Source organism: Neofelis nebulosa, chromosome 16 (genome assembly GCF_028018385.1).
Source record: "Neofelis nebulosa isolate mNeoNeb1 chromosome 16, mNeoNeb1.pri, whole genome shotgun sequence".
Lineage (NCBI taxonomy): Eukaryota > Metazoa > Chordata > Mammalia > Carnivora > Felidae > Neofelis > Neofelis nebulosa.
This window is the reverse complement of record NC_080797.1, coordinates 20,810,081-20,834,245: the sequence shown is the minus strand read 5'-3', so window position 1 is coordinate 20,834,245 and position 24,165 is coordinate 20,810,081. Positions and strand designations below refer to the sequence as shown.

Here is a 24,165-nt window from a genome sequence, read left to right as displayed (position 1 = left end):
TGGAAAGAGACTCCTACACGGGCTCCTGTCTTAAACCGGGGCCACCTACATGAACAAGCTAGTGACTCGGGGAGCCCCTTCCCTTTGTGGGAACTCAGTTTCTGCCAAGTAACCCAGGAGGCCCCTTGGGGGTCTCACACCTGCCCACCCCACCGCTGCGCCGGGCTTCTCTCTGGACTAACAAACCACCAGCTGGAAGCAGAGAGGCGCAGGATGCTGGCACAGGACGCAGGCCTCCGACGAGGCCAAGGATCCCGACCAAGAAGACACGTTATTATTATTTTGTCCACCACCTCCTTGGGCGGTTGTGTTCAGCGCCCCCTCCCTCTCCACCCCTCACAGGCTCTCCGGCAGCCTGACTGTCTGCTCCCTGCTTTTTGTGTGATCTGGCCGGACCATCTAACCCGGGTCTCGGTTTCCTCATCTGTACAATGGGCTCAAACATTTATAATCTGCCAGCTTCACCGGGCGTTCAGGAGGATAAAGGAGTTCTAAAGGGCTCCGCTGAATACTGGACACGAATTGAATTCTGTTGTAACACATGACCTCCTCGGAGATCTAGAGATAATCTTAAGCAGCGATTTCTGTGTCTTAGCCCGTCGGTCCTCTACTAATTGGCCAAATCAATACCGTAATTCGGGTTGGCCAAAGACCCACTTTGAGGGGGTCTTATGCCGGCATTGGGAGTTGGTGGACTGGGGCGGGGGGTGTTGCCGGGAGAGGATGCAAACCGAAGCAGGGCCCGAAACGTCCTGAATCTGAGCTGGGCCCGCCCCGAGGATGCTGGAGAGCATGCCCGTAATTCTGCATCGGCTGCACACCATTTCAGTGGGTCAGGTGCGAACAGCCGAGAGAGCAGGTGTATACTTGGTGACCTTTCCCCCCCTACCACCCGCGGGTCACTCCCACCCCCGAGCTGGCCCTCTGCCCCTCTGGAGCCCGTACCTTGTAACCCTGGATGTCTCCATTCTGGCTCTCTAGCGGTGGTGGCTCCCATGTCACGTCCAGCTGTGTGGCTGTGGCGCCGTGGACGGCCACGTTGCGGGGCGCTGCCGTGGGCACTGGAGGGCGTGAGAGGTCGTGAGTGAGTGGCACAAGTGGGCTTCAGAGAGGAGCAGGAGGTGAGTCGGGGTGTTCTGGGGCCCTGGGATCCCGTATCTCCTCTAGCTGGACTCCTGGGGCTGGAAGGGCAGGTGGGGCTCACCTGCTTCCCCGACAAAGACTTCCTGGGGGGGGCTCGAGGGCCCCTCACCCACGGCGTTGTACACACTCATCCGTATCTCGTATCGCCGGTGTTTGTTCAGGTCTGCGGGGTGGGGGAGGGGAGAAACACGGAGAAGTCACCATCCCTGAGGGGGACGGCCTGGAGGCTGGAGGCTGTGAAGACGCACCTGTGATTCTAGTTCCTGCCTCAGGGTTCGGGAAGGAAAAGGCAAGGGGTGGGGTGGCCAGGGGACGCCGTGCCTCCCCCCCCCGGGAGTCGGGACACAGGTCTATGGTTGGCTTCTCGGCCAACGGTGCGCACACCAGCTACTTTAGAGACTGAAAGAGACACTTAATATTCATGCAGGGACAACTGGTGTGAACCAAACTGTTCTCCCTGGCACACTGGGCCACCCCCTTTCCTGTCTGTCCTGGGTACACCGGGTCACGGGTCACCCCTTCCCCCCCCCCCCCACCCCCCCCCCCCCCACGGCAGATGCTTGAAGTTCCCAGCTGCCCAGTCCCCATCAAACAGCTCTTCACACAAGGGGCTCAGCCCTCAGGGAAGGGGCTTATCTATCGGATGTGAATTCTGGGCTAAGAAACACTGTGTTTTTGCTAAGTTTGGGGGTCCTGGGGGGAGACGCCTGGACGGAAGCTGGGAGACAGGGGCAGCTGCGGGAGAGTGGGCCCCGACACCCAGGCTGGGATGTGCCACCCCCGCTGGGGGTGAGGCCACAAGGTTCTCCCACTGCTGTCCCTGGGCCCCCTGCTTCGGGTCGGTGGGGGAGGGGAGTTCTGCCTCTTGCCTGGAATGTGGGTGGGGGGGTCACCCTAAGTTAACTGGCCATGAAGCCATTGGCTGATGAAGGAAGGGTAAGGACAACATAGTCTCACGCTTTGCTTCACACGGAGCACGGGGCTCCCCTGCCCAAGCTCTGGGCCTTTGACGGGAGAACCGTGCACTTCAGAAGGAGAGCGAGAGGGGTTAGCTCGGTGGGTTGAGCGTCTGACTTCGGCTCACCGTTCGTTGAGTTTAAGCCTTGCGTCAGACTCTGTGCTGACGGCTCAGAGCCTGGATCCTGCTTCGGATTCTCTGCACCCCCCCCCCCCCCCCCCGCCCCTTCCTCGCTCATGTGCCTCTGCGCGCTCTCTCTTAAAAATAAATAAATGCTAAAAAAATTTTTACTATACGTGCTGCCGAAAAGAGCACATTAAAAAATTTTGAGAAGGAGAGTAAGGAACGTTCCCAGGTCCCCGGGGGGAAAGTGGGGGTTCTGCTCGCTCTGGAGGTGGGGGTCAGCCTGAAACACAGAGCTGTGCAGGGAAGTGCCGTCCACAGGCCGAGGCGGGTGGTAGTGATGTGGACACCCAAGCAGCAGACCGAGCGCTCCCCCCATGGACCTCCTGTCACCCCGCTGGTCCCCCCACGGTGCACAAGACCAGAGCCGTTCCCTCTGTCCTTCTGCACCCGATGGAGGACGCCTCCCTGGTAACCCTCTAGCTTTTGTGTGTTTCCGGAAAGTCACATGTGCTCGGTGGGGGGGGGGGGGGGGGGTCCTATTCTTCAAGGAGCCTGAGGCGGGCACACCATTCAGCCGGTGGGCAGGTGTCCTCCCCAGAGGCCCCGCTCCCCGTCCCTGTGGGAGGCCTGGGCCCCGTTCTGGAGCCGCCATGCAGGGAGACTTACTGTCCAGCTCGTACTGTGTGAGGCTGGGCCGGCTCAGGTTCCGCATGGAGTACATGGCTATGGGGTGGGAGGCGGAGGGGGCCAGAGGGAGACAGCAGACAGAGGAGGTTAGTACACACAGCCCGCTCCACAGAGAGCCCGATTAGAGGGGCGGGATGGGGAGGGGGCCAGGCAGCGCACGTGCACAGAGACCAGGGGTCTCTGGGTTCCTGACGGTGGGTTAGGGGCCCCAGACAGGTGTGAGAGAGGGTGTGCACGAGGCCAGGGGACACGGGACACCGCGAGCCCCTTGGAGCCCAGCACCCCTCGGGGCAGCTCTGGGGGACCCTCCGACCCAACTCGCTCCCTTGTCTAAGGCGGGACCGCAGAACCACCGTGAGAGAGCGGTGTTGTCAGTTTCCTCCTATGAACCAGAAACCATTTTACGACCAGGAAATATGACTGTATCATCCTCAGGCATCTAAAAATCACAACCACAAGCACATGTCTGCAAAAACGTTAAGAAAACAGCGCCAGCCGTTGGATCAGCTACTTCCGAGTTTTTCTAATAAATATTCCTTTGCTACACGTTCGATCATTTCGTTGTCTGCTAAACTCGCTAGAAGACAAGGCACAAAAGGTTTAAGAGAATAATGGGAGAACGCCTTACATGCTCCATTCCTCACCCACCTGCCTGGGGACCCAAGTCCCGCCCCCCCAACCCCCCACCCCCCAGACTCGTCTCTCTCCTGCCCGCTCCCGTGCCCCGCCGTGAGCCGGTCACAGAGCTGCCCATGGCACATTATCTCCCATCCTTGCCCTCAATGCCATCCCGAGCCGGCCGCCTCGGCCGCAGACTCCTGCCTTCCCTCTGTGATGACATTAGCCTTTAACCGGCACCCCTGCTTCTGGTCCTCCATGGCCAGCCATCGCCCTCCTGCGACCAAAGTCACCTTCCTAACCCAAAGGGCAAGAGTTCCCAGGCTTGTGAGTCTCCCTGGGATTCACACCAGGCTCCTGGCCCTTTCCTTTCCCGCCGCCAGAGGCAGGCTGGATGCTGAGGACCCCAGGACAGAAGAGTGACCTCCCCGAGGAAACAGAGGGGGCCACACTGCTGCTTCTTGGGGTGAGCGCTGGTTCCCCTGGAATACGTGCTCCCAGGCTGTCTTGCCGACCATCTAAGACATTTATTGCCGAGTCTATTTCTTGAGCACCGGCTCTGCAAACTCGGAGAGGGCAGGGACCTCTATCTTGTTGACTGATGTGTGCCCCCCAGGGTCTGAGGGCATGCAGAAGGTGCTTAATAAGTCCACCGTGAGGAAAGGGACGAGGGTGGGGTGGGAGGAGAGGCACACACAGGAGAGGGCGGCAGGGTTTGGATCACAGTTGAGTCCAGGAAGCTGCGAGCTTCAGGGCAGGGAGGGGAGTGTGCCCGCCCCTGTGTCCCCTGACCCCTGTGGATGCCACTCACAGGTAAGTTCCGCCCACTTGGCCCCTGGGTTGTTGATGCCCCGAAGTGTGAAGCCCCTCAGCCCCTCGTAGAGCAGCTCCCGGTACCGGATCCGGAAGCCCAGCAGGATGCCGTTGATCTTGTCCTCTGCTGGTGGCTGCAAGGAAGGGGGTGCGGAATGGGGGTGGGGTGGGGGCAAGGAACTCCACTCTGCTCCTCCCTCCCTCCCCATCCTGCCCCTTGTGACCACAGAGCAGAGACGGAGTCTCCACCAGGGAAAGGATCACAAGGACACCGAGCATTTTTAATTTACAAAGCAATGAGGTGGTTTCATCTCTGAGATACTCCCTGTGACACAGGCAGGGAAGGACTGGAGTCGCCAAGCCATTCCCATTCTCGGAGCAGGAAGGCGAGGCTCAGAGAGGGTAAGGAACTCGTCCAAGGTCACAACAGCATCGTTGGGCTCTTTCACAGACTGTTGCCTAGGGTCACCCTCACATAGCACCAGCCTGCCTAGCCGGGTGGCCCCTCCACGTGCCACCTGACCAGCGTTTCCTGGGAGTCGTCTCCCTGTTCTTGTACGTGAATAAGCGTTAAGAGCTCCTGCGTGCGCCCCTGCTCTGCCTTTTATCATTTTTCTCCTTTGCTTTCCGCTCCCATCCACAGCTGAGCTGGAGAACAGGCTCCAGGAGAAGGTGGAAGCTACTTTTTATGATACCTCTTTTTAAAAGCCTGCTGAAATGGTTCAGCTTTTTATTAGCTCCTTAATTGCCTCCCTGGCTGCTGCTGGCACCTCCCTGCCCCCTCCACCAGGAAGGCCCGGATCTCTGCCGGCCTTGTCCTGGCTTTCAGCTGCACAAGGTCATTTTTCACTTAAGGGAGCGTCCTCTTCCAGGGAGGCCTCGGGCTGGCGAGCGGTCGGGGCCCCTTCTTGTTTCTTCAAGGGGCTTCCCATGGCGGGGACTGCAGGTGGACAGAAGTTGGGGCCTGCCCCATCTGATCCCCCAAAGCAGAGACGGGGGTTTGCTGCTTTGGGGCCTCTGTGGGTAAGCTGCCGAGTCTAGAGCCTGGACACTGGAGCATATGGGGGGTCCTGTGGGCACATACGGCCAGCCTGGTCTCTAAGCTGTATCCTGTGGTCTTCCTCCGGCCATGGCAGGACAACAGTGCCCGTCAGAGAGCGGGAAACTGGGGGAGGAGTGGAGGAAGAGGGTTCTATGTACCTGGACAATGGGTTCCTGTTCACTGCGACAGGAGAGTGGTCCTGTCTGAGTTCAGGCTGGGCATGCACACCTGTGTTTAGCTTCTTGATCGGGAATCCCTTCACGGACAGTGACCGCATTTCACAGAGACTCTGGGGGCCCTGAAGCCCCATGCACTTTTCTATCCCAGGACTGGCAGACCTAAGGGCACGAAACCTGACCCTGCCACTGACTAGCTGTGTGACCGGGGGCCATTGGTGTCGCTTCCCTGAGAACTGGGTCCTCATCTGCAGAAGGGGATTGAAGGAGCATCCACCTGAGACGATTATCTGGAGAGGTGGGATGAGCGGCACATCTGTGCACCTGTGTATGGTGTCCCGGCCCTGCTGGGGACCGTTGCCCTTCTGGCCCCTCCCTGCCTGCTGGGCCATACCTGCCATCGGATCAGCACGGAGGTGGTGGTGTGGGGTGTCACCGAGACAATGGTGGGAGCCTCATCGGGGGCTGGGGAGAGAGACAGACAAGTGAGCTCTGGGGGCTGGAGGTTTAGGTCCCCCGGGAGGCCACAGGGACCAGATTCTTCTGCGCGTGTGGAGGGAGAGGGGCTGGAGCCCTGACCCCAGTCTGAACCCAAGAGCCCAGAGGCCCCTCCTCTTTGTCCCTGGAGCCACAGGCTCCTTACACGGCTGTCACTGAGGCCTCCCCCAAACCCCCTCCTTCACTGGGTTTCCGGGGTCGGCCATGAGCTTGGGGACATCCGAGAAGGAAAACGTTAGGATGCCTGTTGGCATGGGTGCCTGAGTCCGTGGCAAAGGTCCCTCTGGCTCAAACCTCCTTGGGACTCTGTCCAGGGAGCCAGACAAAGGGCCTCCCATCTTGGAGGCCCCTCCCCTCGGAAGGGAACACCAGTGCCCAGGAAGGGCCAGTGTGCCAAGAGAAAGAGATCCGAGTGGGGGGCACTGACCGGCCTGCAGAGTGGTCAGCGGCTCCGATTCCTCGCTGAACTCGCTGTCCCCAATGTCATTGGTCGCCTTCACTCGGAACTTGTAGGATGTGAAGGGCTTGAGTCTATGGGGGCAATCAGGTTCAGTGAACAGAGGTATCCCCTAATGCCTCACCCCACCATCCCTGCATGGGGAAAGGGGGCCAGAGGGTGCTGATCCATTACACAGATGGGAAAGTCGAGGCTCGAAGAGAAGGTCTGCTACAGCAGACGAGCAGGGCCCAGGGGTTCCGATCCCAGCCTGGGTGTGGTCTTACCAGCAGCCCCACTTCTAAGTCATAGGTCCCTGGGGGGCTCTGTCCTCACATTGCCTACCTCACAGGCGTCAAGCCGCCATGAGAGCACTGATAACTCTCCCTCCCAGCAAACTCCTCCCGTGAGAAATGCCATCTCTTTCTAGAATTTAGTAAATTTAGGAAGGGTCAGGGGTCTCAAGAGTTAATCAGCGCTTCATCTCAATAAGCCCCGTTCCTCTTCCAGGCAAACGTCTTCCTTTTTGATTTACTGGGGGCGGAGAGTGAGGAGGAAAGTCTTGCTCAAAACTCTTGGTCACGTCAACCGGAATATAAAAAATACGACCCGCTGGGAATTAAACTGAAGCCGGAAGTTCGGAGCACGCTCCACTCCCCTATTACAGATGGAGAGGGAAATGCGGTCTGGCGGGTAGGAGTCGCTAATGAAGGCTGGCAAGCGCCTGGCTAAGGGGGCTTCCAGGCTCCAGAAATAGATAATTAAGAGGCAGCCCTAACAGGGCTCCAGAGAGCAGGGAGGGAGGTTAGGACGGAGCTGGAGGCGGGATCCTGGGAGGTTCAGGCTGTGGGAGACATCTGGGGGTGGGCAGGCTCCAGGCGTGCTCAGGACACCCTCCCCCCTGCCCCCCCCCCCCCCCCACCCCCCAGGAACCACCCTGGTGCTGTCTGGGCGGGAAGGGCTGGAGCAGAGACGCTGGAGGACCCGGGCCTCACCTGTCCACCACGAAAACAGAGGCGTTGTGGCTCACGGAGGCTGAGTGCAACGCCCACCTGCCACTGGGCAGCTCGCGGGTCTGGACAGTGTAATAGCGCACAGGGGACAGCCCGTCGCTTCCCGGCTCCCAGGACAGCAGCACGCTGCGGGCCTTCACGTCCTCCTGCTGTACCACCGGCTTACTGGGGGGCTGTGGGCGGTCTGGGAGTCGGCGGAGGAGGGTAGGAGCAGGTGAGTCAGCAGGAGGGGGTAGGGGGGGTGAGCTCTCCCAGGGAAGGGAAGGAGGTGCTCTGGGCTCAGGCCTGATGGCCACTGCTCTACCCCTCTCCACATGCACACAGGTCCCAAGCGCCGGCACCCTGGCTCCTGGCCCATGACCTGTCCTCAGGCCGCGAGAGGCCTGGGTGCCTGGGAATTCACATCCCCTGAGGGCAGCCTGGTAAGCGAGGAGGTACGAACACCTAGCTCCTGTGCTCCCCACCCGCCCAGAGCTGAGATGGGGCCTGCGCTAGCCCCGGTTGATGGGACCGAGCCGCGCCAGGCGTCCCTGGGTGGGGCTCTGCTGTCGGCCCTGCCCCAGCTCGGCTTTCTTCTCCTGCAGCAGTCCTCAGCCTCGGCACTCTGGCATTTGAGGCCGATGGTTCTGGGGCCTGGAGCCGTCGCATGGACTGTAGATGCCAGTCGCAGCTCCCTGTTACTTGTGACATTGTCTCCAGACATTGCCAACGTTCCCAGGGGGGCAAAGCAGCCCCCTGTTGAGACCCACTGTCCTACTGGTTTTTCCTGGGGACACGGTCTAATGCACCACTTTCACAGGAATCTGGGTCCCAGCCTGCTTCGGGGAAATCCGACCTCAGGCGAGGCACCAGCTCAGGGCCGCAGGCCGATGAGCCCCTCCTCCCCCCAACTGGACACCATCTTTGTTGCGGGGAGGGGAGAGGGGAAGGAAGCTGGTCTCACCAACCCTCCCTCTGCTGAGGCAGAGCATGAGCCTTGGAAGGGGAACTCCCAGCTCAGCTTCTAGAAGTCCCCTAGAGCCCTCACTGACCCGGACATCAGAGATTTGAGAGCCCACTTTCCACTCCAGGTGAGGGCAATGTGGCTCTTAACTAGCTGATCCCCAGCCACCCTAGGACAGGATGGGAACACCTGGGTTGGCTGGGACTCCCCCTTGGCTGCCCCCAGGCCGCCCCAGCCCCAGTGGGCAGTCACCTCTCTTCTCAGTGGTCACCACCAAGGCCTCGGCGGCCTCCCCCCAGCCCTTGCGGGTCTGGGCAGTGATGCGGAACAGGTAGACGGACTCTGGCTTGAGGCCGGTGGCCGTGTACTGACGGGCACTGGGCGCGAGCACCTCCACTGTGGCCGTGTTGGCCGTGGTGGCGTTGAGCCGGTGTGTCACCTGGTAAGCTGCAGGAAGAAAGGACATGGGCTGTGTTGGGAAGCAGGGCAGCCGTCCCCAGTGCCCCGAGACGCGGTTGTTCCTTCCTTGCCACCACGATGTCTGCACCTGGGCTACCTTGGCTGTGGTTCGTCTGCGTGAAGCCCTCTCGGTCATTCTTGTGTCCTCAGCTCCCACTTGGGGAGTGTGACTGTGGGGGACACTCTATACGGAGAGTCTGACCCCCATAACAGCTTCCGGTGAGGAAACTGATGCTTGGAGAGGGCCAGACCACCTGCTAGGAAGTGACTGAGGGGAGTTCAGGCTCATGGCTTTCCGGGCACGTGCCCTTCCTGGTCTCCACGCTGCCTTCTGAGACTCAGCATTCCTCTGGGACAGGCACCGCGGGACGCCAGGCCTGAGAGCCCCGGAAGCGGCCCGGGTCGTGCAATCCATCATTCTACAGGTGCAGGGGCTGAGCCTGTGGAGGGATCCGGCTTGCTCGAGTTCACGCAGCTGCTGACTTCAACCCTGTGAGTCTTCCCCCGCCGAGGGGCTGCGTGTGTGTGTGTGTGTGTGTGTGTGTGTGTGTGTGTTAGGGGAGGAATCTTGACCGTGAAATGGTGCTACAGATCTGTAGTCTCCCTCCTCTGGGCCTTAGGTCGGAAATGGCTGTGCTGAGCTGGCCAGTGCTCCCTCACCTGGCCACACTTACAAATAGCAGCTGAGGTTTACCAGATGGCTGGCGTCGTGGGGTATTTGGGGGCATAAAGCTAATGAATGGTATTTAAGGAACCTGAACCTTGACCATGCCCGCCAAATGATATTTCTATTTTTTTTCAAAAATGTTTAATGTTTATTTATTAACAATTTTTAAATGTTTTTTATTTATGTTTGAGAGAGAAAGAGAGACAGAGAGAGAGAGACAGAGTATGAACAGGAGAGGGGCAGAGAGAGAGGGAAACATAGAATCTGAAGCACGCTCCAGGCTCTGAGCTGTCAGCACAGAGCCCGATGTGGGGCTCAAACCCACGAACCATGAGATCATGACTTGAACTTAGGGTTAGTCAGACGCTTAACCAACTGAGCCACCCAGGCACCCCTTAACGTTTATTTATTTTTGAGAGACAGAGAGAGACGGAGTACGAATGGGGGAGGAGCAGAGAGAGAGAGGGGGAGACACAGAATCTGAAGCAGGCTCCAGGCTCTGAGCTGTCAGCACAGAGCCCGACGCGGGGCTTGAACTCACGGACCGTGAGATCACGACCGGTGCCGAAGTTGGACGCTTAACCGACTGAGCCACCCAGGCGCCCCAAAATATTTCTAATGGGAGACATAAAACTCAAAATCCTTCTTGAGGAGACGTGGACACTTCCTGGGCCACTCTTCCTTTGGCCTCCTTTACACCTTCTGCCTCCTCCTTCGACCTGTAGCCAGGGCACGGGAGAGGGTATGGGCTTACCAAGAATGATGCCATTGGGGGCAGCGGGGGGCTGCCAGATCAGCCGCACGGATGTGGTCCTCACCTCTGGGAACAGGATGCCCATGGGCGGTCCAGGGACTGCAGGGCACAAAGGAGAAGCAGGTGACGGTGTAGCCGTCCAGCTCCAGTGGAACAGGTGGGTGGGCCCGCGGGGGAAGGGGACACTCAGCCCAATGAGCTTTTGTGGAGTATGTGGCTCGGAGTTCCGTGAAGGGACACGAAGATGCAATCGGTGAGGTTTCTACCCTGAAAACAGGCCTTATTTGGCAGAACTGGAAGGGACCAGGCTCCGGCTTCCTTTTTAGCTGTGTCCGGGTACATGTGCACATATACGGACACACAGGATTGCCCTCAGAACTGGGTCAGGGGGCCTGGTCCTGGGTCTGTGCTTCAGAAGACGCCACTCTGACTTCCATCCACCCACGGGGAGGCGGCCGTGGGGCCCACCCTGAGCCTGAGCCTGAGCCCTCCTTTTCCAGCGTCTGCACAGGCCTGTTCCCCAGGTCCGCCCTCCAGACTTGCACCTCTGGACTGAGAGGTGGCCAGGGGGCAGCTGTGTGGGGCTCGTGGATGGAGACTGAATGCCATGCGGCAGGGGAGAGAACGGGAAGGGGGCAGGGCAGGGGGAGGATGGTCGCGGACAGGCAACTCTTCGCGCGCTGCCTCATTCCCACAGAGAATTCCAGAAAGTCTCAGATTTCTAAACTTGAACTTGGCCTTCCAGGTCAAGCCAGGAGGATAAGACACACTGAATTTAACAGACCATTAGGTTGATTTATAACTTTGGACTGTGTGGACACATGGTGTTGGGGCTTCCTTTTGGACTCTTGTCTGGACCCCAGCAATATTTGCGGTGGGCGGTGAGAGTCTATGTGGGGGAGAGGGGAGGGAGTCAAGGACCCGTAGGCCAGCCTTTGATGAAAAGTTCTACTGCAGGGACCAATGCCTGGAGCCCGGGTGGCATCGTTCTTTTGCAAACAGGACTAGGAGGCTCGTGCCCAGGAAATCAAGCCTTTCCCTTGCACAGACCTGTACTCAAAGTGAACCCGCCCCAGGCCAAACACTAATCAAAACGGGGGCAAAGTCTCTATTTTGCTCAAGAGACTGAATCAGATCCAAACTGTCCTCGCATCACTTCTTCCTCAGGGATGCACGGTCTGGAATTAGCAACCCCTCGCGGTGAGGTTGGTGGCCCTCAGTGACCCGCCTCCCACAGGAGAAGCCATGGTTCCCTTTGGGGCCACGTGTGACTCCCCAAGGGGCTGGGCTGGGCAGGCAGGAGGAAGGGGAGCCCCCAGCCTCTCCGGGCTTGCAGGTATTGAGACTCACCATCATCCAGCGTCCGCTCCAGGATGGGAGGGTGGCTGGGGCTGCCGTCCCCGATGCGTGTGAAGGCCAGCACCTGGACCTCGTACAGCACGTATTTGCCCAGCCCTGTGAGCTGGGCGCTGCGGGACGAGTTCCCTTCCACCAGCCAGAAGCGGGGCTGGGAGTCCGAGTCCTTCTCCTTATACATCACCTGCCAGAGCACAGGGCAGGGGCTGAGGGCCTTGCGCCTGGGTCCTGCCCACCAGCACCTTCCCCAGGCCTCATCCCCAGGAGCGAGGCAGGTGGGAATAGGGCTGGGGGCCTTGGGTTCCTTGGAATGGCTCGGCCCGGGAGGGTCATGGGATACGGTGAAGCTTGGGTTCTGGGAGAGCGGAGGACACAGAGATGCACTTGGCCATGGAGGTGGAAGAGTCTTTAGAGAACATTCAGGTTGGAAAACAGGCCCAGAGAGGGGCGTGACTGGGCTCCGGGTCACAGAGCCAGCAGTGGCAGAGTGGGAACGTCAAGCCACATCTCCCAACTTGTGGGCCAGGGCTGAACTGAAGTCTGCAGCTTTGGGAGCAGTTATAGAAGATAATGGGAACTGGGCCCAAGGGGCTGAGTGCGCCTGGGGCAGCCAGCGTGGCCTCTCGGGGACTCTGGGGGAGGGAGGGAGGGAGCTTCCCCAAGGACCTGGGCCTCCCTGGAAGCCTCCCAGTCCTGAGGGAGGAGTCCTTGGTTGCCATGCCGACCGGAGCACAGCCTCCGTGTATCCACTGCAGAAGGCGGAGACCTGGGCCCCAGGGGTCATGAGGACAGGGCACCCTGGACGGGGCGTCCTGGGATCCGGGACTCACCTTGTAACCTAGCACGAGCCCATTGCGGTCGGCCTCGGGGATCTCATTCCAGCGCACCAGCATGCTGCTGGAGGTGGTGGCCAGTGCAGACACATTGGTGGGGCCAGAGGATGGGACTGAGGGAGAGAAAGGGACCAGACAGGAGCTCACGACACAGTCGGCCCTACACGGGAAGGAAGTGTGGCAGGCAGCGCCCGAGTAGCCAATTATCCTGCAGTGATCCCTGTTGGTTCTGGAACATCACGGATGTTGCTTCTGGTTTCCCATGAGTCTCCCCAACGTTAGCTCAGGCCAGCGTTAGGATGAGACCCCGCTTCCAGCCTGTGCAGCAGTGAAGTGTGAGGAGGGACCGGATGGGGAGGGATGTCCTTTAAAAGGTGTCAAGAATCGCCCCCCGCCCCAAGGGGCGAACCACATGTGGATAAATGAGGGCTGCCTGAAGGCTGGGGGTTCATAATCTGTGGGTGACCCCTTGTCTGTTTCTGGAATGTTCTGTAGCTAATCCGACCTCCCCATCTCAGGTTCTTGCAGGCACTACCGGGTGTCAGGGTTAAAGATGAGGGCGGAGAGATGGGCACTTTGCAGGTGCAGACTGCCTGGCTCACCCACAGAGGTGGGGATCCCCCTGATTTTGGGGGCGGCGAGAAGATGCTGGGGGACACGGCAACAACAGAGAGTGTTCTGCCAGGACACGGAGCACAAACAGGAAAGTGGGCCTGGGCCTATTCTGAACAACAGCTCAGCCTTTGTGCCCTTGGAAGGCCCGGAGGGCAGAGAGACAAAGGTGGGGGTATCTCCGCTGTAGGCTGCTGGGAACAGGGGTGTGGCTGGTACCTGACTCCCGGGTCCTGCCCATCACCGTCTGGCTCCAGGGCCCGCTCCCGATGGCATTGAAGGCCTGGACCTGCACGCGGTACTCTGTCCACTCCTCCAGGTCTTCGATGGTGTACTCGCGCTCCACGCGGTCCTGGACCACGTGGCTCAGCGTCTTGCCGTGGCCGTCTGCCCGGCTGTACTTGATCTTGTAGCCTACCGACTCGGGGTTCCCGTTGTATTCCATCTCTGGGAGAGGCTGCGGGAAGGCAGGGCGGCAGAGCTGCTGAGGCCAGGTCCACCCGGGGTGGCACCCTCTGGCTTGTTCACCCTCTTCCGGGGAGCCCTACGGGATTATCGTGCCCACCGTCCAGCCTGTCGGTGCCCATGGGAGGCGCTCTCGCTGGGTGCGGCTTGGATTGCGTGAGTCTGTGTTTCTGGCGGCTCCCCCCATCTCCCCGTCTCTCTGCTCCAAGCTCTAAGGATGCACCAGCAGCCATTCTTGCGCGCATGGGAAACTTGCTACCCCGCCAAGGGAGTCGGATGGAGAGCAGACCCACACAGGCTGCCTGTCCAACACACTGATGAGCACAGCACCTCTGGCCTTGGCTGTCTTTATCACTTAACTCCCTCGCTTAGGCTGCCAACACGCACTTCTTTAATTGCCTATAACGTGCCTGGTCTCAGCTCATGCCCGCCCTTGGAGAAGCCAGCGTGGGGGGACAGCATCTCGAGCGTGGATGGGACACCAGTTTCTGTCAAGTCCTTCCATCGGCAAACTTCAGTTTCTCCTGCTGCATTTTCAGCCTCCTCCTTCTGGTTTCAGTTTCAGCCAAGAGAAAAGACGGATTCCTTTCCTAGGCTGTGGGGCTGTGGCTGCTGGCTCAAGGTCATTTGGAGGAACTTGGGTGGTGTTGAGAAGCTGGGGAGGTGTGTGCAGGTTGGCGGGGGTGCACTGTGATCTGCGGCCTCGGCCTTCAGATTCTCTCTGGAGGTGGCAGAGCTGGGGCCCGGGTGCCCTCAGGCCCTCACCTCCCTGCCATTCTGCTTCCCCAGGGGCTCCGAAGAGCCTCGGTCCACAGGCTGCCCACATTCTGACCCACTTCCTCCCATTCCTCGGCCTCTGCCTCACTCCCTACATTCTCACTGCCTCTTGCCAGGCCCTGCCCCTACAGACACTTAGGGAAGCCGACCAGAGACCATTAAGACAGCAATCGATGGGCCTAGAGCTCACGCTTCCTTACCTGCCAGGGAAAGGTAACGGGCCGTGCACCATTAAGAGGGTCTGGAGGTGCCTGGGGCCCCGCACGGTACAGCAATTGCCTTTTCATTCCTCCTCCAGACCCCCTGGGCATCAGACTCTATAGTCTTTTAGTGTTTGGAAACCTTAAGAAGAACTGCAGGAGGGAGGCAGGGAGCCAGGCCGGAGGGGGGCCCAGGAAGGGAGGGGGTGGGCAAACAGTAATAGGGGCTGCACGTGCTTGGTGGGGGGGGCCTGCCTGTGGCACGCGGGGCCACTGAACTGGATGGAAAGATCGCTCTGTTCGGCGCCGGCTCCCTGGGAGGGGAATCATAATTAATAACTAATGTTGGTCCAGGACTGATGGTGCCATGAGTTCCTTTTATCCGGCGTCCACCTAAGCGAAAGGGAGTAACGGCTTTCTAGTAAATCCCACAGCATGGGGGTTTGCAAAGCTGTGTTTTGCGCAAGTGGTAAGAGATCTCACATGGAAATAAGACTGAGTTATGTGGCCAGGCTGGCTGGTGATGCGGGGTCAGGCAGGTTCTTCCCAGTGCTCCCTAAGGAGAGGAGCTGGGCCATGTGGTGCTGTTCCCCACGTTTGTTGGTCTCAGAATTCTTGTATGGTCCTAGAACCTCCTGGTTTGCTGCTCTGTGGGGGCAGCGGTCAGAAAAACGCTGTCCTGGAGGAAAGGCATCGGGGAGAAATGTCCCCTCCCGATCTCCGGAAGATGGGACGGCCATGGGTTCAGTGGTGAGGGCTGTGGATTCTGGGGGCCAGGCTCCCCGGGTTGGGAATCTGAGCCCTGCTCTTAACTACAGGATGTGGGAGGACGTGTGTGTGGGAGGGTACTTGGGTCAGTTATTTGACTTCTCTCTGCCTCAGTTTCCTCATCTGTAAAGTAGGGGCCAGGATCACTCTGCTGTCACAAGCCCGTGGAGAGGGTTCTGTGTTTGACTTTGAGTAAAGCACTCAGAACAGTGCCCGGCAGGAGAGAAAGCCCTCAGCATGTTCAGATTATTACCTTGCGCAGGGTCACCTGGGGTAATGACCCTTCACAGGTAACCCTGACCTGTGGGGATGGTCTCCCTCACCTGCCCCTCGACCTCAGAAGCAACCCTTCACTCTCGAACTCAGTGCAGACGGGACAACTTACATTTGATCCTAAGACCCACCATTTGGGAGCTGTGTGGCCCCGGCGAGTTCCTAACCTCTCTGAGCCTCGGTTTTCTTAGCTGTGAATGTCAATAGTAATGTGTCTTTCACAGGATTACTGGGAGGATTAAATGGAAGGAAACAGGTAAAATGCTTGCCACCTGGTGACGCAGTGTTTTCTAGCTACTTCTCACATAGGGGATTAGTTCATTTGGCTAAGACTGATGATTGGGCACCTTACCAGATACTAGGTGCAAAGAAAAGAGAAGGGGGCTCTGGGTATTCTGGTGGACACCCCCCGCCCCACCTTTGGTGTGACCTAAGGGCAATGACTTTTGCAGGATGACAAGGACCAAGGAGTCATCTCATCCCCACTGCCCTTGGGGGAGCCTCACCATCCAGCGGAGCCACAGGCTGGTCTCACTGGCCGTGCGCAGGGTCACGTTGGCAGGCGCCATGTCAGGGGGTGCCTGGAGGGTCTGGATCTTTCTAGAAGGCTGGCTGGGTGGGCTAGTGCCCACGATGTTCACCTGGCGCATTCGGAAGCTGCGGTGGGGGGTGGGGAGTGAGCCAGATGATGAGAGCAGGACCTCAGGGCCAAAGCCCATCCCGGTCTGGGCAGTTTCCGCCCCTGCTCCCCTCCTCCAATGCCGCGTCCTGCCCTGGTACCTGTAGTAGGTGAAGGGGTTGAGCTCGGGCACCTCCATGGAGCGGGCGTCGGGCTCGTTGGTGAGCTGGTGAACCAGCAGCCACTCTTCTCCCTCCCCAACCACGCCTACCTGGAAAAGGAAGACACTCTTAGACCTGCCCAGCTTGTGGGGCTGGGATGTTCGGTGCCCTGCTTTCTAAGAGGTCAAGCCCTGCCTGCAGAAGGTCTGGAGGGGCGCCAAGCGGGGTCACCATCTTTCCAGGCCCTTAAACATGACTTCAGGTGTGACCCCCCCAAGCCGTCTTGCATCAGAATACGGTGAAATGCTTACTAGAAACCCCCCACGCCAACAGCCTGGCCCTGGACCCAGCCCATCAGAATCCCTTGGGCTGTTACCCAGGAATCTGTGTGTTTAACAAGCTCGCCAGGTGATTCTGCTGTGCACCCTGGCATGCCTCTAAAACCCCAGCTAACTGAGAATCAGAATTTTCTGGGGGTGCAGCGCAGGTGCTGGAGCTTATAATTGTGGCCCGGGGCAGCCAGAGCGGAGACTCAACCACTTACGGTTATGTGTGTGTATGGCGGTCAGGGGAAATGGGGGTGGTACGGGGGACTGTGGGCACTTCTGGTGTGTTGGGCCGTTTGACAGTGGCATATGGAGATGCACCCGGATGTAAATATGCGTATGAGTGGCACTCAAGAGCACTCTTGGTGGGCCCAAGGCCAGGGAGCCGGCTGCCCGGGCTGCAGGTTCCCCCATGGCAGGTTTTACCTGGGCCTCTACCAGCCAGCGGGAGATGGAGGTTTTGCCATCATAGCCTGGCCTGAACTGCAAGGTCACGGAGCGGGGGCCGATGTTGGAAATGCCCAGGTTGGTGGGCGCCCCTGGGAGTTCTGGAAAACAGGGAAGGCAAGGAGATCAGGTGAGGAGAAGGTCCTTCCACATGGAACAGGAGGAAGGGGCGGGGGTGGGAAGGCAGGGGAGGGGCCGTGTGCCACCCTTTCTCTAGAAACCTCCTAGGAAGAGCAGGGCTGAGGCTGCAGCTCTCCAACAGCCTTTTTCCTGCATTGCAGGCTCTGTGTCCAGACCAGGGGCCTGACACAGCATTGGGGGCTGGGAGGGTCTCGCAGGGCCACGGGGCCACGGGGAGGCTGACCGGGCTAGGAAACAGGAGCTGGGCATGCGAAGGCTTCCAGAACGAATCCTCCTCTCCGTCCACACACAACCCATTTCAGCCCTCCCAAACCCAACTGAGGCTGAAGAAGACAAGAAGGAGGGGTGGGCACAGGAGGCAGCCCCTATTTTCTGACCAGAAGCCTTGGGATTCAGGACGAACAGAAAGAGTACAGATTCTGGAATCCAACTTCACTGCTTCCACTCTGGGTGTCTTTGGGGAAGTCACCTAAACTTTCTGTGCCACAGTATCCTCCTCAGTCAAATGGCGATGATGATGATAATATCATCTGCCTCAGGGGCGTTGTGAGGACTGAATGAATTGATGTATATACAGCACGTAGCTCCAGGCATAACTATTTGTCAGGATTATGGTTATTGTCAGTTGGGGTTGACCGAGTCAGCTCGTTTACCCCAACCATTTCTTGGGGCAGGTTGAGGGACTCTGACCAGGTGTCATAAGCATAACTTACAGATCCAGCCAGGACCATGCGGTTCTCCAGTCCATCTCCCATAGATACAGATGGGGAAACTGAGGCACAGAGGGGCCACTTGACTTGCCCAAGGTCGCAGACAGCTTGGCAGGGGCAGGGCTGAGAGCAGATCTCAGCTTGTTCTTTACAAGCTGTTTAAGATTATTCCCACCTAGGGGCGCCTGGGGGGCTCAGTCGGTTCAGCGGCCGACTTTGGCTCAGGTCATGATCTCATGGTTTGTGAGTTGGAGCCCCATGTCGGGCTCTGTGCTGACAGCTTGGAATCTGGAGCCTGCTTCTGATTCTGTGTCTCCCTCTCTCTCTGCCCCTCCCCCCCTCTCTCAAAAATAAATAAATTAAAAAAAAAACTTAAAAATTATTCCCACCTGATTCTACCCCTTTCCCAACCAACACTTCCACTGGTTGGAATCCCATTTGGACTTTCTGGGGGACAGTGAGACTTCTTTCCCTGAATCAGAGATACCATGGCTTGATTCCACACTGCCCCCCTGGTGTGGGGGGGGGCGTGGATGAGACAGGGATGGGGTCCTCTGGGGGACTATGCCTTCCTGAGAGCTGTGGAAGGAAGCAGTGAGCCCACAGAGCCTCCATCCAGAGACCTGGAGCCATGAGAAGTAAGCCCACTCTGGGGGGAAAGCCAAGGGGCCATGGACCCAAGGCAGGGAGAGCTCTGTGGGAAGAAAGCCAGTTTTCCTGAGAAAAAGGGAAGCCTCTTGGTTAGGAGAACCCCAAGAAGCCAGGAGCCCCTGAGAGGGGGCACCCACCTGGAGGCACCCCGGAAGAGATGGTTGATGCAGACACTTGGCCCTGGCCCTTGGCGGTCATGGCGGCCACCTCGATGGTGTAGGTGGTGAGCGCAGTGAGGCCCGTGACGCGGTACTCCAGGGTCACGTTGGGTAGATAGTGGGTCACTCGGGTGTTGGTACGGTTATACTCCTCCCAGGAGATCCGGTACCCTGGGGAGAGCCCCGAGTGGTGGCATGAGCTTGGCTGTCACCCAAAGCTGGCTTTGGCCCTCTTCCTCTGCTTCTCCCTTCTTCACTAGTCTGGCAGTTAGACATGTGTTGATAGCAATGGGGCCGAGGGAGCTGGGGACATCGTGCTTGGGGCCCCAGGTGTAACCTCGGTGGAATGCCTCTATTGGGTGGGGACTGTGGGAGGGGGTGAGTTATCATGGCGGCTGCTTGAGGCCTGTGGCAGGTGAGCTGGGTTGACCTGGGCGCCGGTGGGCTGAGAGCCTCCTCTGAATACTTTCTAAGAAAGAGTGGCCTGCTGGGAGGTTTTGGACGAGCACTGGTCAAAGGCGGGGGGATGGATTAGATGGCCCTGTCTCACCCCCTGGCTCAGTAACACTGAGATGCCTACCTGTGAGGATGCCATTCTTCTCTCCTGGCTCTTGCCAGCTGACCTTCAGCGAGGTGTCTAGGATTTCACTGAAGCTCAGGTGTCCCACAGGTCCAGGCACTGTACCCCAAAAGGACCCCCACCCCACCCAATGCCAATCAGATCCAGAGAGAGGCCACTGTCTTCAAGACGGCCAGTGGTGCTCCAGGGGCGCCCCAGGATGGGAAACAAGGGCGGGATCCCCCTGTGCCTGGAGCGCTCAGCCTGGCTCTTGGGTAGGGGAGTGGTAGGGGGCAGGGACAGCAGGGGTTGGGCGGTGCCTACCGTCCTCATGGGTGCGCACCAGCTGGGGGGTGCTCCGAGGCCCATCTCCGGGAGTGGTGAAACACAGCACAGAGGTGAAGTACTCGGTGAACTTCTTCAGGCCAGACACGAAGCCCACGTGGATGCTGTCTTGAAAGTTGGGCCGGGCAGTCACCATGGTAACCTCTTCTTCCTGCTCAGGCTCCCAGGCAATCAGCTGGGGAGAGGCCGGCAGTTCAGGCAGGGCAGCAAGAACGTTCCAGAAGAGGCCGGGCACTCTCCCACAGTCTGGGCCAATGGACAGAGAGAGTCTAGGAGCCCAGCTCCCTAGGGTCCCTCCTCCCAGGGAAGGGGTGGCCATGCAGCCACTCACAGGCCACGAGCATCTGTCCCTCTGGGAGTTTGCTTTGGGGCACTGTTCGTTCACTGAGCGAACTTGCTCTCCACGAGCGGGCTCTCACGAGGGAGGTCTTTACCAGATCAGCTACAGAACTTGCAGGTTCAGTGCAAAGTGAAAAGGGAGGGTCCCCTCGTTAAATAATTTTTAAGAAATGCAAGGTGAACGGGGGTCCCTCTGAGCGTGGAGCCCACCCTGTATGTTACGGATGAGCTCAGAGAGGCTCAGTGACTCCCACTATAGCACACAGCTCAAGGGCTCTGATTCCAATACCGAGGCTCCTATGGCTTTCTCCCTCTGGGCCGGGCAGGGTCTCCCTTGGGGTCCCCCCGCCACCCAGAGCTGCCTCCTCGGCTACCCCTTTCCTCTAGTTCCAAGTTGGGATTTCAGTCGGAGGGACTGGAGGTGCCTCAGTCGGAGGGACTGGAGGGACTCCATGACCTGGAGGTGGAGCTTCAGCGAGAAAACCCCGTCTGGAGGTTCAGCCTGGCTTCCTGTCTGCCCTCCCTCTGCACACCCCGCCTGGAATGGACGTGCCTCCTGCCTTCCTTTCCTTCTCTTCTTGCCTCTTGAACTGTCCCCTCACACGCCTGGTTTCTGGGCCCTTCATCTGTCTCCAGCAATGACAGCTGGTCTCAGAGAGTTCCTCGTTTATTTGAAGTTGATTAACTAGCAATTAATGGTGAAAAGCAATACTTGATGAGTTTTAATAAGCACCAGTATTTATAGATATAGAACAATACCACACTGATGTCTCCTGATTAACTCGCCCCTATAACAATGCTTCATCTTTCTGTGGCCGCGTGTTTATAAAGGATGTTTTGAAATTTAATTGGTATTGTGAAAAGATAGCCTATAGCAAGTTAATTAGACACTAATTAGACCCTAAAAATACTAATCAGAAATACTAAGTGGCATTTAATAAGTATGTTAAATATCCTCCTTATTGAGGTTATCTTGTTTCATAGCAATTAAATTGCCGAACTTCTTTGGAGTAGATTAAGAAACAAGTTTAATGTTTTAATTTAATTTAATTAATGTAAATTTGAATTAATTACGCCATTAGAATTAATTGTGTGGTGTGTTCCACAGTAAGTGCAAAATCTGGGTAAATATTATTTTATTGGGTTCAGGCCAATTATAGTCACGACTGTTATTTCCGGAAGAAAGGACAAAGAATCTCTTTATAGGTGCCTTAAAACAGTATCACTGGGAACCGTCTTCAAAAATGACCCAGAAGCGCCCAGGGTGACGGCTGGGTGGTTTTCTGAGCGACTTCACCATCTTATGGTTCCAGGCCCGAAGCCCAAGATGGCGGCAGGACCAAGGCTGCTTCAGAATATTTACTCTGCGATGCGAGTCGCCAGTCGTTTAGCTGCGTCTGAAGAGGAGGAGGCTGGGGGTCAGGAGCCTTCTCCCTCAGGCCAGGAGGACAACAGCTGCCTTCCGCACCTCCTATTCCCTGAAAGGAGGTGGGCTCTGGGCAGCCCCAGGTGGAGCTCTGCTAGGAGTTCCTACTCTGCATCTGGCCTTGGGGTGAGCCCATCCCCCACCAGTCCCATTGTATCATCGCAGCAAGGACTGGATGGGAATCACTGCCCTGTGCTGTTGCAGAAAGGGAACCGAGGACCACGAAGGTTGGGCCTGGTCGGTGCGCATGGACTGGCCAGGGGCTGGCTTCAGATCTGTGGGCCCACCCCTAGACCCAGGATGGAGGCCTGTCTCTCAAAGGTCCACACAGCTGTTAGGTGAGCATCGCGGTGTCTGTGTGTCTGCTCTCGTTAGCCAGGGTCGGTGTTGATTTACTCTATCAGGCCGTTGGGCTCAGAGTCCAACAGACCGGGCTGTCCTCAGCATGGGTGGGGGGTACGGGAGCCTGCGTGCTGGGGGAAAAGCACCCGATCTAGGTTCCTGGGACAGGCAGCGCCCCCTTGGAGAGTGGAAGCCCTGTCATTGAAGGGTGCTGGTGTCGGAGGCGTGTGTTTATGTGTGGGGAGCAGAATGTGCGTCCAAAGAAGGGAGGAAGAAAAGCAGAACCCAGTGCTGTCACTTACTGTGTGACCCTGGGAAAGTCACGCAACCTCTCCGAGCCTCAGGCTATTACAAGGAGCAGTGATAGCTGTCTTGCCAGCTGCCAGGAGGAGGGATGAAGTGAGTCAGTGTGCTACGGGGCTCAGAGCAGGATGGTATTATATGGCCGGCTAGCTTACCGGAGCTAGCAAAAAAGTAGAGAGATTCTCTTTCCCTCTCCTTTTGTCTTTCCTTCTCTCTCTCTCTCTCTCTGCATGTGCATGGGTTCGCACAGAACGTTCTGGAAGGATTCGTAGGAAATTAACAACAGTGTTTGCCAGGAGTGGGGAGAGTTTTGGGGGTGGGACAGAAGCAGGCATATGAAGAGCTGGAACTGGATGCAGGATTTCTGCCACACATCTATCTTTTTACTTTTGAATCACGTAAATATATTTCCTGTTTAAGAAATTAAATTCAAAAATTAAAAAAAATAATGGAAGGATTTGGCAAGAGGGGCAAAATTATATGTACGCTTATCCTTTGATCCAGCAACCTCCTTTCTATGAATCTATTCTAAAGTTAAATGTGAAAAATATGAAAAGATATATAGGCACAGAGCTATTTCACTGCAGAAATGTTTATTATAGTAAAAGACTGGAAACAATCCAAATGTCATCCCTGAGGAGCTGGTTGACAAAACTATGGGAAAGCCACTTGATGGAGTCCAATACAGATGTCAAAAAGGGAACCAGGAATCTCTATACTCCTGTGAAGTGATCCCCAGGATATACTGTAAATAAAGAAGCAGGATGGAAAAAAGTGTGTAGAGAACGCTGCCATTTATCTAGGAAGGAGAGGATACACATGTATATATGTATGCATTTGTTTATGTTAAAGAAACGAGGGGCTCCTGGGTGGCTCAGTCAGTTAAGCATCCGACTCTTGGTATCAGCTCAGGTCATGATCTCACAGTCATGGGATCGAGCCCCATGTCAGGCTCTGCGCTGAGCAGAGCCTGCTTGGGATTCTCTGTCTCCCTGTCTCTCTGCCTATCCCCCACTCACTCTCTCTTAAAATAAATAAATAAACTTTTTTTTTTATTATTATTTTTTTTTATTTTTGGGACAGAGAGAGACAGAGCATGAACGGGGGAGGGTCAGAGAGAGAGGGAGACACAGAATCGGAAACAGGCTCCAGGCTCCGAGCCATCAGCCCAGAGCCTGACGCGGGGCTCGAACTCACGGACCGCGAGATCATGACCTGGCTGAAGTCGGACGCTTAACCGACTGCGCCACCCAGGCGCCCCAAATAAATAAACTTTAAAAAAAAAGAGAGAAATGAAAAGAAAAACCAAAAAAAGCAAGCAAAAAGAAATCAAACCTGTGGGGAAGGAAAGGACCAGAATTCAGGCTGACTTTCTCTGAATTTACTTTGTAGATTTAACGCTGGAACCATGTAAATATGTTCCATAGTTACAGAATGAAATTAAATTAAAAAATCAATCCCTAAAAATCAAAACCGAAATGAAACAAACGAAGCTAATGATGTATTGAGCTGTAGCGAAATTACACAGAGAGAAACTATTTCCAGAGATTTTGTAGCACAGCCATGTGAAGTACATCCCTAGCGGGATATACCCTAGGAAGGGAAAGCACTGCAAATAATCAGACACTATTTTGGACACTATTTCGGTAGTCACTGTGGTGGTATTACTGTTCTGAAAGTGTTGTGGGTGTTTCTGGGATAAAGTAGACAGGTACTTATGCTGGTGTTGTAGGTACTGGATTTTCAGTGTGGAGCAAAGAGAGACAAAGGCCAATAAGATTACTAAAGATCTTATAGCCCTGAAATTGAGTTGGAAGTATCAGTATGTGTTTTATCAGGAGAAGGAGGAACAGGGGGGTAAGAAGAAGAGGAGGAAGAAGAAGAAGGAGGAGGAGAGGGAGGGAGGAGGAGGCGGGGCGGGGGGGTGCGGAGAAGAAGCATTATTTCCAAGCTGTCCATTAACGGAGCCTGAAAATGGCATCCAGTGCTAGAACAAGGAGCACCCCTGATGCCCAGATTTT

The 24,165-nt window shown here is 57.0% G+C and overlaps 1 protein-coding gene across 3 annotated transcripts in view; it reads right to left on the bottom strand.

Moving 5' to 3' along the window:
- Positions 1-24,165, bottom strand: part of SDK2 (sidekick cell adhesion molecule 2) — a 261,630-nt gene that overhangs the window by 32,025 nt on the left and 205,440 nt on the right. For 2 of the 3 annotated variants that reach the window (XM_058704552.1, XM_058704550.1), the window contains 18 exons: positions 19,714-19,909; positions 19,411-19,509; positions 18,810-19,001; positions 17,150-17,271; positions 16,398-16,507; positions 16,124-16,274; positions 13,354-13,591; positions 12,520-12,635; positions 11,684-11,873; positions 10,334-10,432; positions 8,706-8,900; positions 7,493-7,694; positions 6,489-6,592; positions 5,958-6,028; positions 4,344-4,479; positions 2,894-2,950; positions 1,205-1,306; positions 946-1,061 (listed from right to left, as the gene is read on the bottom strand). In XM_058704552.1, the coding sequence (XP_058560535.1) occupies positions 946-1,061; positions 1,205-1,306; positions 2,894-2,950; positions 4,344-4,479; positions 5,958-6,028; positions 6,489-6,592; positions 7,493-7,694; positions 8,706-8,900; positions 10,334-10,432; positions 11,684-11,873; positions 12,520-12,635; positions 13,354-13,591; positions 16,124-16,274; positions 16,398-16,507; positions 17,150-17,271; positions 18,810-19,001; positions 19,411-19,509; positions 19,714-19,909 (2,496 nt within the window). The remainder of the gene's footprint in view (positions 1-945; positions 1,062-1,204; positions 1,307-2,893; positions 2,951-4,343; positions 4,480-5,957; positions 6,029-6,488; positions 6,593-7,492; positions 7,695-8,705; positions 8,901-10,333; positions 10,433-11,683; positions 11,874-12,519; positions 12,636-13,353; positions 13,592-16,123; positions 16,275-16,397; positions 16,508-17,149; positions 17,272-18,809; positions 19,002-19,410; positions 19,510-19,713; positions 19,910-24,165) is intronic. The other variant, XM_058704551.1, reaches the window with a different exon arrangement.